This window comes from Capra hircus, assembly GCF_001704415.2.
Source record: "Capra hircus breed San Clemente chromosome X unlocalized genomic scaffold, ASM170441v1, whole genome shotgun sequence".
NCBI classification, from domain to species: domain Eukaryota; kingdom Metazoa; phylum Chordata; class Mammalia; order Artiodactyla; family Bovidae; genus Capra; species Capra hircus.
Window position 1 is genome coordinate 34,281,838 of NW_017189516.1, and position 20,342 is coordinate 34,302,179.

The window sequence follows — 20,342 nt, forward strand, 5'->3', positions numbered from 1 at the left end:
TCTATTTTCCACAGAGAGGGAGACAAATAGCAGAGGAAAGTAGGCAGTTAGGTCCATTAAACTGTTGTCACTGCACTACTGGAGAGCAGTTTATACTGTTGACCCAGCCCACTCCCCTCATCAAACTCTCTCTAGGCTTCCACATACCCTGGGGTCTCTCCTTACTGCTCTCATTGTTCCTTCTCAGCACATATACATTACAAATTTTGCACACATTTTCAGAATTTTAAAGATTTTTATGACAAATTTTGATGTTATATTCTTCTGTTATACTGGATGGATGGGGTGTGAGATATCAAATAAGACAACGTAGTAGAAAGAGCAGAGGATGAAAAGTTGCAGAACCTGGGTGGAAATTCTATTTTGTGTTCTCACCTCACCATTTTATCATATGCTTTTATCTTTAGTACCCAGATCCTTAAACATCTGTTATTAAACAAAATGTGCTTTATGGGGGAGTAGCATGACACTAGCAGTGTGTTTATTAAAAAAAAAAAAAGGCTTTTGTGAAGATTCCTAGACTATAAATAACTGGAATGTATTATTATTGTTGTCATTTTATTATTATTGGCATTATAACTTATTATTATTACTTTACCACTTTTTTGTATTTTTCATAATGCCCCCTCCCCAAATGATGAGAATTACTATACTCATCAATACTGCTATCTCTTTAGAAGGAAAAAAAATGGAGTCCCTGTATTTGTATGATAATTTTTTTAAAATAATATATCCATTTGGGTAAACATTACTATAGAAAGATATCATGATTCTTAAATAATCTAAAATATCTTCAGAAATATGCATGTAGTAATTTATAACATATATTAGTGCCTTCCAGGCATATGACATTCTGTGCTAAGTGCCTTATATTTGTTATTTCATTTAGTCTTCCCAACAACCGTGGTTCAGTACTCTTATTAATCTCACTTTGCAGATTGAGAAACTGAGTCATAGATGACCAAAACTTGATAATGTTCATATCCAATAAATTTATTTTCTTAATCAAAAAAATGAGTCATGGGGAGGATGAGCACATTGCTCAGGGAATTCTAACCAAATTTATGAGAACTCAGAGCCTCCATATGTAGCTACTGTACTCTAGAGAATGATATGTTCAGTAAAGGCGAAATCTTAAAACATACTAAGTATACCCAAAAGTAAAGAAGTATGACTTATATGTAATAAAAATTATTAAGTTGTTATACTTAATGTGCCAAAGAAAAAAGTATCATATGAATCACTGAGTTTAGTTGAAGTGTCCAGATGTGGGTTTGTACCCCACTAGGAACCTTTTGTCATTTGATGTTGACTTGAAAAGGTACTGTCTAATGCAGTATCATTCTGTCAAAATGAATCATTCTGCCATTGAATTTCCTAAGACTTCCTTCTATGGAGTCTGCAGTGGCTTAGCATTGTGGATATGTGCATACCTACTGGGCAAAGGTTCTCTGGCAAATTCTGAATGGCTTTGTACTGAAAGGGTAGAAGAAACTTAGTATATATCAGATTATTTCTATGTGTTGTTGCCTATAAAGTAATCCTCAAAACAAACACATGAGTTCAGAGCCCTTGATTTCATTTTATGAATAAAAAACAGATGTTTCAGAGAACTTGTATAATGTACCTATGGTTTACTAGCTCGGGAGCTGTGGTGCCAAGCTTTCATGTTAGATCTTTTTAATTGCAGAGGCCATGCTTCTCTGATGGAATAACATTCTGAATATATGTGTTGTATTAAATATTTTATTGTTATATAATATATATTGTATTCTTATATACATACACATATATATATATGTGCATATGTAGATAGATAAGTAGATATGTAGGTAGGTAGATATCTGGTGGTAGGTTATATCTGCTTCCTTTTATTGTTCAGCATTGCCTGTGGTTGTTTGAATTACCATGGTGGCCAAGTCTACTGTATGCACAGCAGCTCTAACTGGAATAGAGATCAAAAGCTGTACAAAACGGAATCATAACCAAGCAATGCTTTCATTTTAGAAAATTAACTAGAAAGAAATTACTTTCCTTAGTGACAGTCTTTTTATATATGATTTTGAGCACTATATATAATAATTCTAAAAATTTGGGTATAGAAACATTTAAAAGACTATATATACTTGTCTATGCTAGAGTTGAACATTGTTCATTCTCCAATAACTTTGATGTATCATAATAATTGCCTTATTAATAAAGCTCATTCAGTTCAGTTCATATCACTCTTTTCTTATTTTACATCTTATTCATGAGTAATGGGAACTTAGATTTTTTATTTTATACTGTATGTATGTGTGTGTATGTATATATATATATACATATTTACTATAATGTTTATATATATAATTATGAAATTCAGGTTCAGTAATTTGATAGTGAATTCACAAATGCTTATTTGACCTACTCTGATCCAATGTGTCATTTGTAGAAAAGGATGCCAGTTCTGTGAAAGCTGAAACTAAGAGTCTGCTTGCCAGTCGAGAAACTGGCTTACCCTCTACTGCTCTTAGTAAATTTAGTGATCCTGAGCCTGCAAAGAGAAGATTGTTTATCGGTATGTGGCAAATACATAGTGTACCTCTCTAGCCCAATCCAAAACATTTTCTGTTTAACATTATTTGATTCAAAACTTAGACTTTTTTCAAGTAATGAGAAATCCATGAAGAAAGCTGAATTTGTCACTAGTTTTGAGAGGATCATCTGCTTTGAAGGGCTTCCCTGGTGGCCCAGACAGTAAAGAATCTTCCTGCAATGCAGGAAACCCGGGTTTGATGCCTGAGTTGGGAAGATCCTCTGGAGGAGGAAATGGCTACTCACTCCAGTATTCTTGCCAGGAGGATTCCATGGACAGAGGAGCCTGGCAGGCCACAGTTCATGAGATAGCAAAGAGTCAGACACGACTAAGTGACTAACACTTTCACTTTCTGCTTTGGGTGCTCTTTCCAATGATTTAGAGTAGAAATTCTCTGTTTTTGGCTCATGATATACTTAATATCTTAAGATTTTTCTCTTAAGCCAAAAGCTATACCAAGCAGTTCCATTTATTAGATTGTTTGGTACAAAAACCTAGGGTAGTAGTTTATATGAGATGAAGCAGATGTTATAGTGGTATTTAACTAAAATGTTAAATATCTGGTAGAGCCCCTGTGAATTTGCTGAGACTGTCTGTACAGGTACCCTTTGTACATAATTCGCAAAATGCTGAACTAGGGGGTTGTTGCCTAATTAGCTGGGTCCAATGTTGCTTAGGAGAAGGCAATGGCACCCCACTCCAGTACTCTTGGCAGGGAAATCCCATGAACTGAGGAGCCTGGTAGGCTGCAGTCCATGGGATCGCTAAGAGTCAGCCATGACTGAGCGGCTTCACTTTCACTTTTCACTTTCATGCATTGGAGAAGAAAATGGCAACCCACTCCAGTGTTCTTGCCTGGAGAATCCTAGGGACAGGGGAGCCTGGTGGGCTGCCGTCTATGGGGTCGCACAGAGTCGGACATGACTGAGCGACTTAGCAGCAGCAGCAGCAGCAGCAGCAATGTTGCTTATCTTAGAAATAGATGTGTGTGCTAAGTCGCTTCAGTCGTGTCTGACTCTTTATGACCCTATGACTGTAGTCCACTAGGCTCCTCTGTCCATGGGATTTTCCAGGTAAGAATACTGGAGTGGGTTGCCATGCCCTCCTCCAGAGGATCTTCCTGACCCAAGGATTGAACCCGCAGCTTCTGTGGCTCCTGCATTGCAGATAGGTTCTTTACCACTGAGCCACCTAGGAAGAACACATTGCACACAGATAAATATGTGAACTGGATATTGTTATTTGAAATTAACTTTTCAAATATTCCTTTCTCTGGATGTGGATAATATTGAAAATTTTCCCTTAATTGAATGGACCAAGCCAAATTAAATATTGAGAGATTTTGAAATGAGTGTGTGCTTGTACAATTACATTGGCAGATATTTTTAAAAAACAAAACATGATAAAATCATTTTATATTCTTGAAAATTTCTTTAGCTCGAACATGTTTTGTTTTATCAAAGTGCTTCCCTTGGACAGAAAGTCATTTTGAATCTGAAACCAATTTTTTGTTTTTATAAGTTATTCAGCTAAGGTTTAATCCTGTCTAATAAGTAAAACTGAAGAATGGTCTAAATGTTTTACATATGTAATATAAAATGAAAGGTTCCATTTTGAGGAATGTTTAATACACTGTTATGACATGAAGAAAATTTAATAGTTTTCTTTATTGAAACATATCTTCTTAAAGTATTTCTGTTGGCCATTTGAAAATAATGTTTAATTTTAAGCTACAGTAAATTGATCTGAGTTTCTTTGAGAACATAGAATAATTTGTAGAATGAGCTCCATTTGTCTACATACAGATAGGACTAGCTGACAGATTATTTTACCTTATTCTCAAGTAATCCTTTTTATATAAACAAATGTGAATTTTAGGAATGGAAATAATACCTGAAACATTGAAATCAAGCAAATATGAGATGCCAAAGAAAGGCATCAGATCTATGAAAAAGGAGGCAAAAGACAAGGGATTATTTTCTCCTAAAGAAGGAACCAGGACATATGACTTCTTTCTGAAGACTGTAAATGCAGCTCAGACCTGGTTCAGTCTCTTCGGTTGGCCTGAAGGACCCCATTTTCTTCATATTCCAGAGACTGTAAGAAGGTAACAGCTATATGTTTCTCTAACATTTCTCTATGTTTGCCTTGTATCTTATATCTATTTATTGAGATTGTTTTGCCTGTTCAACATTCATAATAGCGTACGTTACGAATAGTGTTCCATTCGCCCCACCTTCTCCTTCCTCCACCACTCCCCCATGCCCATAAATCTGTTCTCTGTGTCTGTGTCTCCTTTGCTGCCCTGCAAATAAGCTCACCAATGCCATCTTTTTAGATTCCCTATATAGGCATTAATATATGATATTTTTCTCTTTCTGACTTACTTCACTCTGTATGATAGGCTGTAGGCTCATCCACCTCATTACAACTGAATTAGTTTAGTTCAGTTCAGTTGCTCAGTTTTGTCTGACCCTTTGCTACCTCACGGACTGCGGCATGCCAGGCCTCCCTGTCCATCACCGACTCCCAGAGTTTACTCAAACTCATGTCCATTGATTTGGTGATGCCAAATGCATTCCTTTTAATGGCTCATATGTTGTTTATAGGTACCAGAGCTTCTTTATCCATTCATCTGTTGACGGACATCTAGGTTGCTTCCATGTCCTAGCTGTAATAAACAGTGATGCAATGAACATTGGGGTACATGTATTTTTTCAGTTTTGATTTCCTCATACTGATTCTTTTATATCGCCTTCTCGAGACCCTCTACTCCTTCCACCTGATCCCTTTCTTGCTATCTATTCCATAATGAAGTCCACATGTGTCACGTGGATGACACAGATGGAGAATCAAATATCATGCAGTGAAACGTGCTGCATAGAGATATGGTCAAGGTGCTGAGGGTGAGAAAAGAGAGGCAGGTAGAGAACCTCTGAGTTTATTGTGCATAAGGATTACTTGGAAAGCTTGTTCAAGATTTTGATTTCTGGACTTCTACATTAGAGATTCTTATTCAGTATATCTAGGGTAGGAAACAGGGATTTGCATTTTAACAAATATTCTAAGCTATTCTAAAGGAGAGAAACTAATTGGATTGATAAACAGTGGTCTAGGAGGAGGTAAGACTCCTAGGTTGAATAGATGATTCTGTCTGGGGTCCAGTGTGGCCACATTTATTTCTTACTGATATTCTGATGTCATTACAAGGTGTATTTCTTTATCCGTTTCTTGATTTTTCCAATATCACTGACATTTAACACTTTAATGTAAATTACATTATCAAGTGCATTGATCCTTGACAGGAGGAATGAAGGCAGTATAGCACACAAAGTGAAGGCCATGAATAGTGGGGAAAGGCAAAGACTCCATTTCCAGGGCTCAGTTGAGAGATAAAGTGTGAGGCTTTGGTTAAGATCTTCTTGTAAGTCACTGTTTCATGGCTTCATCCAAAGCGGTCAAGCATATGGATATGGAGACTAGCTCAGTTTCCCTTGACTGGTTTCTTCTGCCTGAAACTTCTTTTATGCACCATTCCCTCTGTTCTTTTCTGGATTCTTCCCTCTTTGGCCAGAGAAGTCTCAGAATTCTGTCTCCCTGTAGCCTTCCCAGACTTAGAGACATAACTTTACCTCTTCACATCATCTCAGGAAATTCCTAGGCCTTTTGTCTATAGGGCTGACCAGCGTGCTTCTGGGTATGTTATTCATGTACATACATGACTCTTAGCCCTCTAAGTCAGGTGTGCAAGAAACACTGCATTTATTTTCTTTAAATCATTGTAAATACAACTCTTCAGGTTGTTGGGAAACCAAATATGACATCTTGGATCTTCTCGGACCCCAGGGATCTAGGGTCTTATAAGCACTAGAACTGTAAGAAGGCTCTTTTGGTTATGGACGGTGATCCACTCTGGTTAGGGCTGCTGACTGTCCCTTCACTGTGTTCCTTCAAGTCCAGTGGGTCTGCTTATATGTGTCGCACAGAGAACACGGGGGTGTTTGTGGAGGCTGGATGCTTGGTGCACATGCACTAAGTCCTTTTGGCGTACACAAAGCTCTCCTTTCTGAGATTTTGCACCGTCTCCCCAAATGATGCTATCAAGAAGTGGGGCATGGGCCTTATTCACAGTGGGAGCTTGCGCAATCTATTTAGTTTAAGCTTTGTTTGGAGGTGAAACTAAGAGTCAGTTTATTTTATCTTTTGTATAAGTCAGTAATGGAAGAAATACTAAGAAACTGGGTAGTTTTACACAGCTAGGAAGGAAGAAAAATGGATTTTTTTGACTGTTTCCTTTGGAAAATGATACTGATATTGAAAACTTACTATGTATCAGGACATTGACTATACTATTCCATCTAACCCTTGTAACACATGTAGGGGGAGATATTAATAGCAACCTCAAGATATTGCAGTTATAGGGGAAGAAACAGAGACAGAGAGGGTAAGAGATGTGTCTGATACAAAAAAAATTCAGGCTCAGAAAAGTGACTTGCCAGTGCTGAGAGTCAACATGGATCTTTTGAGTCTAAGACCAATATTTGTTTTCCCACATCATGTGGATCTGTCTGCTGTTGCTACAAATTTGACTAAAAGGATTATTCCTTAAAAGCTCCATTTCTTTGTGCATTTAGGTTGCTAAGCTATTTGACTATTTATAATGACAGCTATAAAATATATTTAATATTTGGAAAATGAAATTTTAGCAGAAGTCTAAGGCTTTTCTCTCAAGTCTTTCATCATTTGCTTATAGGTATAATTAGTATGAGAAAATCAGCTTTCAAATGTTATATTCTAAATTGCCATAACCATTGAGTGTCACCCTGTATCTATCCTTGACTCCTCTTCATGAAGTAAAATGTATAATTTATTATAAAAAAGATGAAGTTGATCTTTACGTGCAGTGATCCTTAAGTTTTGATGAAAATCCTCCAGTGTCCAAAGTCACTTTGGGAGATTTAGATCACACATTCTAGTATACATTCTGTTCCCCAGTGATCTATGGCCAAATCAACCCAGACCAGTAGACAGCCTCCTTCAATTTCAAATTATCCAGAAGAAGAAAACCTTCAACTTTTCTTTTTCCATGACTTTACAATCCTTTATCTTAAGCATGCTTTTCTACCTGTGCTGCTTGTATCTTGCCCACTGTGATTTTAGTGGCTTTTTTTTCCCCTTGAAATGTCTTCTGAAAAGATGAAGAACATCTGGCCTCTACTCTGCATGTAATAACCCCTCTGAGACTTGAATCCTGTTACTCATTTCCTTACCTTTAGCAGAAGAAATTTTTGCTGGTTATTTTGGAAGGCCTACTGGATGCAGCTTTTAATAAAATATCCATAAGCTGGAATAAAGCCACCAGATAGGAGATGACCTCTCTTAGAACCAGAGAATCATTGGGACCATAAAATTCAAAGGCAGAACCCATATGGAGGAGTGTATGCTGCTGGGACAGCCATTGTTTTATTTGCTTGAATAAAACAGCAAGGCAGTGTTTTATTCTAATCAGTGTGGTTAGAGCTATTAACCAATGATAAGAAATTGGCACCATTTTTTTACTCTCAAGTAATTAAGATTAAAGGGAGATAAGTTATGATGTAAAGAAATCAGCACAAAAAAAGCAAAAGAAAATGTTGAAATGTAGGAGTCATCTTTTACATTTTTGTTCTTGTAGCTTCCAATATTGCATCATCATTTCTAGATGTTATATAGGAAGGTTCTCAGAGGCGGGATCACTTATAATATAAGGTTTAAAAAGCTGTTACATTTTTGGATGATTTCCTAGTAACTGTTCTGTTTTTTATCCCTACTGGTGACTTTGTGGGTCTCCTTGTTTCTTGATGGAACTGAAAACTTTGATTTTTTTTGATAAATGAGAAATAGTTCATGCATACAGCCTGAGCAAAGGCAGTTCTAGAAGAGTAGGAGGGCCTCTAGCTCTGGGAAAGAAGCTATTCACAACCAAAAGACGTTGAATTGTTACATTGTCCAAGTAACAGTGTTATTGAGTAGTAATTCTTTGTTTGGAATTTTTGGATCATGGACTCTCAGGCTAAGATAACTTTTCAAGGTTATGCATGTAATGTTGCCAATAGTTGACCCCCTCCTACATTATCCTAGAATCATTCAGTATTTCTGATGAGAAGTCTGATATCATATTTTGTGAGTGTGTATGTTCAATCACTCAGTCGTGTCTGACTCTTTACACCCCCATGGACTGCAGCATGCCAGGCTTCCCTGTCCTTTACCATCTCCCAGAGCTTGCTCAAACTCATATCCATTGAGTCAGTGATGCCACCCAACCATCCCATTTTCTGTCATCCCCTTTTCCTCCTGCCTTCAATCTTTCCCAGCATCAGGGTCTTTTCCAATGAGTTGGCTCTTCGCATCAGGTGGCCAATGGCTTTCAGTAGGCCCTCTCACTTAGAAAATTCATTTTTAACTGTTTTTCTCTGCTTCATTTTCTGCTGTTTCCTCCCCTTTGTTGTCTCTATTTTCTCCATTCTCTCTTAATCTCCTCTTAGAACGATGGTGAACTTCCATGACTAATTCAAATATGCAACTGTAATACACATTTGTGGTGCATTGCCAGTGGAATGTCTTTCTTTATATTTAGTAATGCTTTGTGCCTTAAATTCTAAGTTGTATTTTATTAATACAGGCATTTTACTTCTGGTTAATATTTATATAATATTTTGAATCTTTTACATAGATCTTCATTTCTTAGGATTTTGGTTATATCTCTTTGTATACCTTATATTTAGCTTGTTTCATATTATTCTTTTTCTTTTAATTCAAGTTTATGGTTTGTATAAATTTAATGCAAATACTCTGAATTTAGATTTAGATCTGTGATGTTTTTAAGTTCTTCTGTTTTTCTCTTTACCCTCTCTCTCCTTTTTTGCCTTCTTTTGGATTGATTAAATGATCTCTTCTTATTTCATGATTTATCCTCTACAAGCTTAGAAGTATACCTCTATAATTCTTTTAATGATTACTTTATACATTATGGCATATATATGTTATTGAAGTCTTATCATAATTAATAATTTTATTGTCTTCCCTGATATTACAAGAACTTGTATGTTGACTTTATTTTCTTTCTTCCAACATACACTGTTGTTGTATAATTATATACTTTATATATATGTATGTAAAATATCTGGAGTGTATGTATACCCCAGATATTGATGCTACTATTATTTAATCAGTCAACATTTGCTCATATATTTACTTTTAATTTTTCTTCATTCTCTTTATGTCTTTAATTTCTCACACAAGATGATTTTCTTCCTCTCAAATAATTATCTTTAGATCTTTGCATTAAAGTCATTTGGTAACAAATTCTGTATTTTGTTTCTGAAAATAGCTGTATGTTTTTCACCTTTATTCTAATTGTATAATTTGTTTGGTATAGGATTTAAGGTTGGCAACTATTTTCTTTAAGATTATTTAAAATATGTTATTTTCTTCTGTAATCTATTTCTGTTAAGTCATCTGAAATTTTAATTTTTATTGCTTTGAAGATATTTTCTTTTTGTGGGTAAGGGGAGCACTTTTAAGAGTTTCTTTTTATATTTTGTTTCAACAGCTTTACTCTGAAGTGCCTAGGAAAGTTTTCTTTGTAGTTATTCTTATTGGAATTCATAGTGATTCTTTCATCTGTAGTTTGATTTTTTTTATTGTCGATTTTGAAAGTTCTCATCCTGTATCCTTTCACATTATGTGACTGCTGCATTCTCTTGGGCTCCTCTTCTTTGCTCAGTCTCCTATATTTCCCATCCTTTTGTTATTCTGTATTGCAGTATGGTACTTTCCTATGGCCTGTATTTCAGTTCATTAGTTTGCTTTTCACTTGACTTAACCTACTGTTAAACTCATCCATTGCTCTCTTAATTTTACTTACTGGATTTGCTTATCTGTAAATTTTCCATTTAGTCATTTTTTAATATAATTTATAGTTCAGTGACAAGATTCTCATTTTTAAACTTAGTACATGCACTGAATTTAAAATCTGTGTCTTACAACTATTATAAATGGGACCTCTGTGTGCCTACTTATTATTTATTATTTCTTTCCATTTGACTTTGTTGTTTTTCCCCCTTTTTTATTTGTTCATTGATTTGTTTTAATTCTATTTTGGTCTATCATTCATCTTTTTCATAGAAATATTTTAAGGCCTATGATGGTGCTAATTTTCTCCATAAAGTATTTGATTTGTTGGTGATTTCACGATGTACTAGGTTTATTATGTACCTTACTTTTCAGAAGGTTGAGGAGAGAAAGGTCAAGTAACTTTCATGAAGTCACAGAATAAGTGTCAGAGCAAGGCTTTGAGGAAAGATACTGAAACTCTTAAAACTTGTAGTTTCTTTTGAATTTGCTGTATAGTCCTACTAGCTACTAAACTAGAGAACTGCCATTCAAAATGGCCCCTTGGGGACTTTCTTTTGTCAGTCTAAGCTAGTGGTTCATTTATGATTCTCATTGCTAGTAACCAGATACACAGAATAGTATTAGATATTTCATAAACTGTAGGTAGCAAGAACTGGTTGGATTTTTTTTTTTACTCCATTTGAAAATTAACATGCATCACAACTTGGTATGTGAGGTATCAGGAAATAGAGATTGTATTATCTTACATAAAGAGCAGAAAAATCACAACTTGGTATGGGAGGTATCAGGAAATAGAGATTGTATTGTCTTACTTAAAGAGCAGAAAAATATATGGAAACAATAGCTCTCTGGACTTTATCTTTAAGATGAGGATCCCCACTCATGTGGCCAGTGTACAGGATGTGCCCTTCTAAGTATTAAAGTATCAATATTGAGCAAATATATATAAATGTGTCTGTGTGTGTGTGTATATATGTGTGTGTGTGTGTGTGTGTTTGATGAATGTTTGAAATGTCTTATAAATTTTTATAGGCACTACTGTCTTCAATTTATACTGTACAAAATTGAGTTGAAAGTGAAAGTCACTCAGTTGTGGCCGATTCTTTGTGACCCCATGGACCGTATTCATGGAATTCTCCAGGCCAAAATACTGGAGTGGTAGCCTTTCCCCTCTCCAGGGGATCTTTCCAACCCAGGGATCGAACCCAGGTCTCCCTCATTGCAGGTGGATTCTTTACATGCTGAGCCACAAGGGAAGCCCAAGAATACTAGAGTGGGTAGCCTATCCCTTCTCCAGGGAATCTTCCTGACCCAGGAATCAAACCAGGGTCTCCTGCATTGCAGGTGGATTCTTTACCAACTGAGCTATGAGGGAAGCCCACAAAATTGAGTTAAATAAGTTTAAATAACTCATTGCTGCTGCTGCTGCTGCTGCTAAGTCACTTCAGTCATGTCCACCTCTGTGCAACCCCATAGACAGCAGCCAACCAGTCTCCCCTGTCCCAGGGATTCTCCGGGCAAGAATACTGGAGTGGGTTGCCATTTCCTTCTCCAATGCATGAAAGTGAAAAGTGAAAGTGAGGTTGCTCAGTCATGTCTAGCTCCTAGCGAGCCCATGGACTTGCAGCCTACCAGGCTCCTCCATCCATGGGAATTTCCAGGCAAGAGTACTGGAGTGGATTATACTCACACAATTTAGGTAGTGGGTCTAGAATTTAACCTTTATTCTGTTTTTCCAAAGCCCTTAACATTTGACAGCATCACCATTAGATAATGATGTGTGCTTAAAGCAAGTTACTGGAAAGCTCTGGGGTTATTAAGAAAATCTAATTTTTACTCACAAAAAATAGGTAAATGAAGTGAATTGTATAATTTCTCATTTGATTTTAAATAGAACTGTATTTAGTCATTGAGAATGGTTTTTTATAACATTTTAAGATGTTTTTAATTTTAATATTATTTTCCCATAGGGATGTATATAAAATACAAGTGTACTCATCAGCCCTATCAGCCAAAAATTTTTCCAGACAGAATGACTTTTCCAAATATAATAAGACCATTTATGATGTGCTGATCCACCTATGTGGAAAAATGCCACCTGGAATTAATTCAAGTCAGTCTTTACCTGTGGATTACCCTGAAAGGGTGATTCAGCTTCATTGGCAACATTCTTTACTTCTTGACTTTCTCAGGTAAGAGAATGGGTACGCTAATTTAAAAATGTAATTATGGCGTGGATAGATAGATAAGTAAGTAGATGGGTGGGTAGATAGATAAACAGACTTTGATATTATTCGTCCTTTTGTAAAATATTTCTTGTTTCTATAATATATATATATATATATTTATATGAAACCCTGTAATATATACCTTAGGTAAGTCATAGACTATTGAATTTATAATCTAAGGCAATCATTCTCAAACTTTATCATGCATCCAAATCATTGACATAGTGTGTTAAGCAGGTTACTGACTCTTTCTCACAGAGTTTATGATACTAATTTGCATTTATAACAAGTTTCCAAATGATACTGATACTTCTGATCTATGACTTTATCTTGAGAATCTTCATGTAAGGCAACTATAGAAATCTGTTGAACTAAAAAAAGGATGAAATCAATAAATGTATTCCTCAGATTACTGTTAGTATAATCTCATATTCTGGATACTGTAAACTTTTAGTCTGCATATTAAAGTGTTTTAATATTTAAAAAGGTAAGCATATGAAAGGTTCCATAAATGACTAATAGAAAATACCAGAAAAATACTTGTCAGCATAATGTCTATGTTCCTCTGCAAAGATTAAATGGCAAGTGGCTTTCATTAAAAGTCTCAGGGGAATGTTGGTGAATTTGTAATACCTCCTCTGCCTATATTTGCAGTATCTTGGTCCACTGGAACTCTCCCCATCCATAGGCAGTGTTACTACTCAAACCTCTATGCCCCTGTAACCACTAAATTACTAACTACCACTAAGATACCATTTGTTACTTGTAACTATTTATGGGCTTTATGAAGTAAATAATATATTTTGAAATATAATATTGTGTTTCTATATGTTGCTAATTTGTATATGGAATCTACTCCACAGTTGGCCAGAGATGTTCATTCACCTTCTTTGGCAGAGATGGGGGTGGAGGGTAAGAAGAGAAAACTTACAATAGGAATGCAAATGAAAGATTTGGTGTTCTTTTTTTTTTTTTTTTAATTTCCAGATCAGAATTTTTCAGTCCCTAGCAATACTGTAGTCTTAAAAATTAGATGGTATTGGACAAAATATTTTTTCTTTGTGTCTTAGGCTCTCACTATCATGTCAGTAACCAAAACTGGCTTAAGTTTCTTGTCGCTTGAAAGGGATATAGGAATTTCAAAGTCACTGAAGGTGACTGAGTTAAAACCCAGGCAATCTGTTATGGAGGCTAACTGAATCAGAGGGACTCCACTGAACAGGCAGAAGAGCAGGAGATGGCTGTTTCTGTAGCCACAGAATGAAAAACATGTGACTACTGGCAAGTGACTGGGGCAGTTATGAGAGACCCTGTTGGTTCTGGGTGGGACTAAGAGGAGAGGTTCAAGATCCCCATCTCAGACCTCAGCAGCAGATGGCCACATGTCAACTAGGTTCCAGGTGGAGAGGGAGAGGTCATTGCCAAAAAGACTGAGGATCCAGAAAAGTAATGCCACATGCATGCAGGTACAAGAGTCCCTCTCCCCTACTTCATGGAAGCCTGCTTCAGGGCTGAGCCACATTCTGAGAGGCCTTACACAGTGTGGAGATCCTTTATAAAATAATATCAAATTCAAATTACAAAAATTATATACATAGCTTTAGAAGAAACTCACGAAAGTGAGGCAACCTGAAATTGAAGCTTTATTTGCTCTTCCAAGATGCCATCTTGTTGAGGGGATGAGAAGGTCTGAAATGTTGACTGTTTATCCCAAAGAACAGAGTTGCTGTAAAGAGACTGTTCAGGGTAGAAGAGACTAAGATATATGAAGATCCAAGACTGCATTCCACCCTGTGCCTCTACAACCAGTCTGGGTGGCAGAATGAGAAAGATGCTGTCAGTTAAGGAAAACAGCACATTTGTGTGTAACTGTATAAATTACTTTGAACACCACTGACTTACTCATGAATCTGTGTATCCCATTAATATGTAAGCATGCTGAGGACAGGAAGCATCTCTGATTCATCTGGCATCTCTAACACCCAGGGTCATTGAAAACATGGAATGGATCCAAAGTTCCTTAAATATTTATTTATTAATATTGTCTCTCACAGAGATTTGCTTTTTGAACTTATGTAGTGAAAGGAATAAAACCTTGAAATTGGATCTCAGGACAGTCATAAAATGGTATGGAAACTTTTGTGAAATATAAAAATTAGGACCAAAAGGAGAAAAGGTAATGAGTTTGCATTCTAAAAGAAGTATAACCAGTAAGAAAGGGTCAAGTTGGAGAAAGGTAGGGTATATAATATTATGACTGCTGTACATTGAACACTGTGTATAATGTTAAACCATAAAGTCTTAAAAATAACTTTTAAGGCTTTTATTCCATAATATCTGTTAGTCTGCTAGAGAAGCCATAACAAAATACCACAGACTAGAAGCCTTTAACAATAGAAGTTTGTTTTCTCACTGTTTTGGAACCTTGAAGTACAAGATCAAGGTGTCTGCAAATTGATTCTCTTCTGAGGCCTCTGGCTTGGCTTTCAGACAGACTCCTCTCTATATCTATATGGTCTTTTCTCTGTGTGCATAAGTCCCTGGTGTCTCTTTGTGTGTCTAACTCCAGGACACCAGTTAGATCATATTAGGGCCCAGTCTGAGGGCTTCCTTTTACCTTAATTACCTCTTTAAAGGCCTTAACTCCTAATGCAGTCAACATTCTGAAACACTGAGGGTTAGGGTTTTAACATATGACTTTTGGAAGCACATACTTCAGACCACGATAATATAGTATGTCTTCTATTTTTTTTTAAATCATGTAAGTATGTAAGTGAGTGTTATGTTTTATAATAAATTTATATTTCTGTATTTGAAATAATATGCTTAAGGTCTTTTGTGTCTGTTATGGAATGAATTAGGTCTCCCCAAAGTTCACACTTGTTGAAACCCTAACCCTCAATGTGACTGTGTTTGGAGATAGAGCCTTTTTGATGTAATTATAGTTAATGGTGTCATAAAGGTGGGACCCGAAGCTGTCTCCTAAGGAAGAAGTGTCTCACCAGAAACAGAATTGGTTGGCACCTTGCTTATTCTTGAAATTCTTGCCTCTAGAATTGTGAGAAAATGAATTTCTGTTATGCAAGAGACCCAGCCTGTGGTATTCTGTTATGATAGCCTGAGTTGACTAATACAGTGCCTAATATCCTTTGATACACTTTCATTTGTTTATATTCAGTAACCATTTTTATAATGTGATTTTCATTGAAAAAATAAGCTTTTTATTTATAATTTCTATAATATAAAAATATAAAAGCAGAATATAAACATCAGGTATCCTACATTGAAACTGTAAAGTAAGATATCACATAAAATAAAACTACTATAATTGTTACTTTCTAATTTCATTGACTGTTTTTTAACTTTGGTTAACATTTTACTGTATTTCCTGCAAGTCAAGTTTATGGGATTTATTTCTTAGTTGAAATTTCCTTCCAAATGTATTTTTTTAAATTTTCATTTATTTATTTTTGGCTATATTGGGTCTTCATTGCTGCATGGGCTTCTCTGCAGAGGGCTTCTCTCTAGTTTCAGTGTGTGGACTTCTCACTGAGGTGGCTTCTTTTGTTGCAGAGTATGAGCTCTAGAGCTTATGGGCTTCAGTTGTTGCAGTGCATGAGCTGGGTAGTTGTGGTTCCCAAGCTCTGGAGTATAGACTCAATAGCTGTGAAACATGGGCTTAGTTGCTCTGAGGTATGTGGAATATTCCCAGACCAGGGATCGAACCTGTGTCTCCTGCATTGGCAGGTGGATTTGTTACCACTGAGCCACCAAGGAAGCCCCCGTGCTCTGCCCCATCTTCCAAACATATTGTAATCCTGCTTTTTTTAAACTTAAACTTTTCCCCATGCTGTTAAAAACGCTTCATAAACCTCACTTGCAATGAGATACCATTGTTTTCAGAACCATTCCCAGTCTGTTGGACTCATTGATTTTTAAAATAAATTGTTCATATACTAAAAAAATATACTTAGAAAAACTAACACTTTACCCTTCATAAGTAAATTTAATTTCATTTGTGATTTCACTTCTTTTCTCTTTAAAAATTTATATCAGTATTTCTGAGCAACAGCATAAAGAAGCAATTCTGGAACAGTACACTGAAGTAGATTATGCCGGGGTCCAGCCCCGGTGGATCCAGGGAATTCGAAGTGGGGACGGAGTTGGCGAGGGAAAACTTATTTATTTATTAACATAAGATTAGATTAGGAAGAAATAGTATAGTAGGAAAATTAAGTGGAGAAAAGAGGCTGATTAATTTGGCTTACATGGAAAACCAATAAAGTTCCAGATAAGGAACTTGCACCGTCTACGTTGGGCCACAGGCGCCCGCTTGAATATCGGAGGGTGCCCCGCCTTGGGTCTCAGAAGCCCGGGCAAGTAAGTAGACTCGGTGAGCCTCCACGTTCCAAGGGATCAGCCTGAAAAGGAGAGGGAGGGAGCAAGAGAAAAAATTGACAAGGGGAGGCCAGGTTTGTGCAAAAACCCCCTCCAACTTTATTGTTCAAAAGGTGTTTATATACCCTAAATTTTACATAATGAAAGATACAGAGTCACGCAGGGGCAGCAGTCCTGACCCTTTCTGTATATCTTTTTGTATACAAAAGGTCTCAGGTGATTTACATTATCTTCTGGCCCAGAGGCTTACTAACACTTTTTGGCTGTCTTTCTTAATGAATGTTAATCTCGTTTTCCCTGAAGTGTTTTTCTTTAATCTGCATCTCCTTAAAGCACTAAAGAAGGCGCAGTGGGTTATTAACAAAGAAGGTACTTAACTCAAAGATCTAATGTTGCTAATACCAGGTCTACTATTTGTTTTTCTATATACCAACTATATCTAAAAATAAAGGATATGAAAATTTGGCAGCAAGTATTGGCTCAACAAATGAAACCTTTAATCAGTCCTATTCTAATGATTTTGACTCCTTGGAAGCCCCTGCATTCCTAGGATGTTTTAAGCTTCCTGTGCCTCCTGCGGTCAGGAGGCCTCAAACAATCACATGCGCAGCTGTATGAGTCCTGCAGGCAGGCTAGAAAGCCATCAGAGGGGTTTTTGAATTGAAACACCCTTTCAAATGCAGAAGACTAAAGCCTTGAGATGACTTTTTCCAGAGTGTGTCAGGAGAGTGGAAAAGTACAATACAATAAGGCAGGCATATTCTTATTTTTTGGGGAGGTACATGCTCAGGAAATACCAGGGGGAAAACCTGAGATCTGACTCGACCTTGCACATCAGATCTCTGCCACATGACCTTGTCACGGGTAGGATTCCTCACGCTGGCTCCTGGCAAGATTAAAAGCATATGACTTTTGAATCAGACAGATGAAGGCTTAAATTGTAAATTTTTTGTACTTTTGTGGCTTTGCATAAGTTATTAATACTTAATGTGTTTAAGACCCAATTTCAGTATCTATAAAATTGATGATGATAATTACTCAATTTCTTTGGTTGATAAAAAGTGTTAGAAATAGAGACTTCCCTGGCGGTTCAGTGCTAAGACTCCACGCTCCCAATGCAGGGGGCCAGTGTTCGATTCCTGGTCATGAAACTAGATCCTACATATGGCAACTAAGAGTTCACATGCCAGAACTTAAACCTGGTAGAGCCAAATAAATAATTTTTTAAAGTATTAGAAATAATAAAATATATATTAGATGACCCATAGTAGATTTTTATTATTAATTTAAATAAATTATGATCTATGGCTTTGATATGCCAAAATGTTTTCTTAAATTATTCCAGTATGGTAACCATTCATGACTTACTAAAAACTGACTCTTGTGATATTTCAGGAAATAGAATATTTTAAGAATCTCTTCATCTATTAGAAATAAATGTTTTATTGATATAAGAATGCTAGAAGGGACTTCCCTGGCAGTCCGGTGGTTAAGACTTTGCTTTCCAGTGCAAGGGTGTGCGGGCTCAATCCCTGGTTGGGGACCTAAGAACCAAAAGACATAAAGCAGAAGCAATATTGTAACAAATTCAGTAAGGACTTGGTACACAAGTGCACATCAAAAAAATGGTGCACATCCAAAAAAAAAAATCTTTGAGGGGTTCTTTACTGGGTCTGGCAGCTGAAACTCAGTGCTTGGGTTGACCCTGCAGTGACGCCCCCCAGTGGTCTCACTGGCACCACTGCTGCTTCCATCCCTTCACTTCTAGGCTGCACAGTGGGTACCCACGATGACGACTACAACTACCTCTTCAAAGCTGTCCTTATTGGAGATTCTGGTGTTGGAAAGAGTAATCTCCTGTCTCAATTTGCTCAAAATGAGTTTAATCTTGAAAGCAAGAGCACCATTGGAGTAGAGTTTGCAACAAGAAGCATCCAGGTTGATGGGAAAACAATAAAGATACAGATACGGGACTTGCCAGGGCAAGAACGATACTACGGTACAGCATCAGCATACTATTGTGGAGCTGTAGGTGCCTTATTGGTTTATGACATTGTTAAACACCTCACATATGAAAATGTAGACTGATGGCTAAAAGAACTGAGAGATCACGTTGATAGTAATATTATTATCATGCTTGTGGGCAATAAGAGTGATTTGCACCATCTCAGGGCAGTTCCTGCAGATGAAGCAAGAGCTTTTGCAGAAGAAAATGGTTTGTCATTCATTGAGACATCTGCTCTAGACCCTACAAATGTGGAAGCTGGTTTTCAGACAATCTTGACAGAGATATACCGCACTGTTTCTCAGAAGCAAATGTCAGACAGACGTGAAAATGACATGTCTCCAGGCAACAATGTGGTTCCTATTCATGTTCCACCAACCACTGAAAACAAGCCAAAGGTGCAGTGCTGTCAGAACACCATAAGGCTTTTCTCTTCTCCCCTAGAAGGCTGTGTATATTCCAATTGCCAGGTCTGAGATTTAAATATATTTGTACTTCTTGTGGTCATTTTTGTGTTTATTACTTCCTCATACTTATGAATTTATCCATGTCTTAAGTCTTTTGATTTTAGCTTTATAAAAACACCCATTTGTTCCAAATGACTGCAGCTTTTTTTCATGCTATGGCTTCACTAGCCTTAGTTTAATAAGCTGAATGTTTGAATTCCTTAGTTATTGTTTACTTTTCTTCATGGAAGCTGTCACTGTAGGACATAATAGAACTTGATCCCTTGAAGTTCAGACCTATTGGTCTTGATTAAATCAAATTAAGAAGACTGTAGAAATAAGCTATCATTTTGCCACAGAGCAGCTTATAATTAACATACTCTCCTCTCAGTGCAGAGTATATTTCCATAAATCTAAGAATTGCCCTATAAACATAGCAGAATTTTGAGAGCGTATAAATTTTCCATAATTCTTGAACTCAATTTCTTAAATGCCTTAATAGGTTTATGTAGTTTAGTAAATTTTGTTTTTTAATTTTTGTAAACATCAAAGTGATTATAGAGGGGCAAACACTTTTTTCTGGAGAATTATCTTAATCAACACAAAAGACTGTGATGATTTCAGTAGTAGCTGGGAACTGGAGAGACTGGTGGAATTCCATCTGAGGTGCCTCTGTTACAGTAATCAGGCAGCCCAAGTCATTTAACTTATCTAATTTCCCAGCAGTATATAATGTGGCATTTTATTGCTCAGGCAATAACTAGTTTAATGCTCCTAGTATCCGAAGGCAAAGT

The 20,342-nt window shown here is 36.5% G+C and overlaps 1 protein-coding gene and 1 pseudogene across 1 annotated transcript in view; both read left to right on the forward strand.

Moving 5' to 3' along the window:
* CFAP47 (cilia and flagella associated protein 47) overlaps window positions 1–20,342 on the forward strand; it is a 388,870-nt gene that overhangs the window by 155,608 nt on the left and 212,920 nt on the right. Inside the window, exons 10-12 of the mRNA XM_018043692.1 lie at window positions 2,432–2,557; window positions 4,454–4,682; window positions 12,442–12,663. Of these exons, the coding sequence (XP_017899181.1) occupies window positions 2,432–2,557; window positions 4,454–4,682; window positions 12,442–12,663 (577 nt within the window). The remainder of the gene's footprint in view (window positions 1–2,431; window positions 2,558–4,453; window positions 4,683–12,441; window positions 12,664–20,342) is intronic.
* Window positions 16,276–19,446, forward strand: LOC102178437 (annotated as a pseudogene).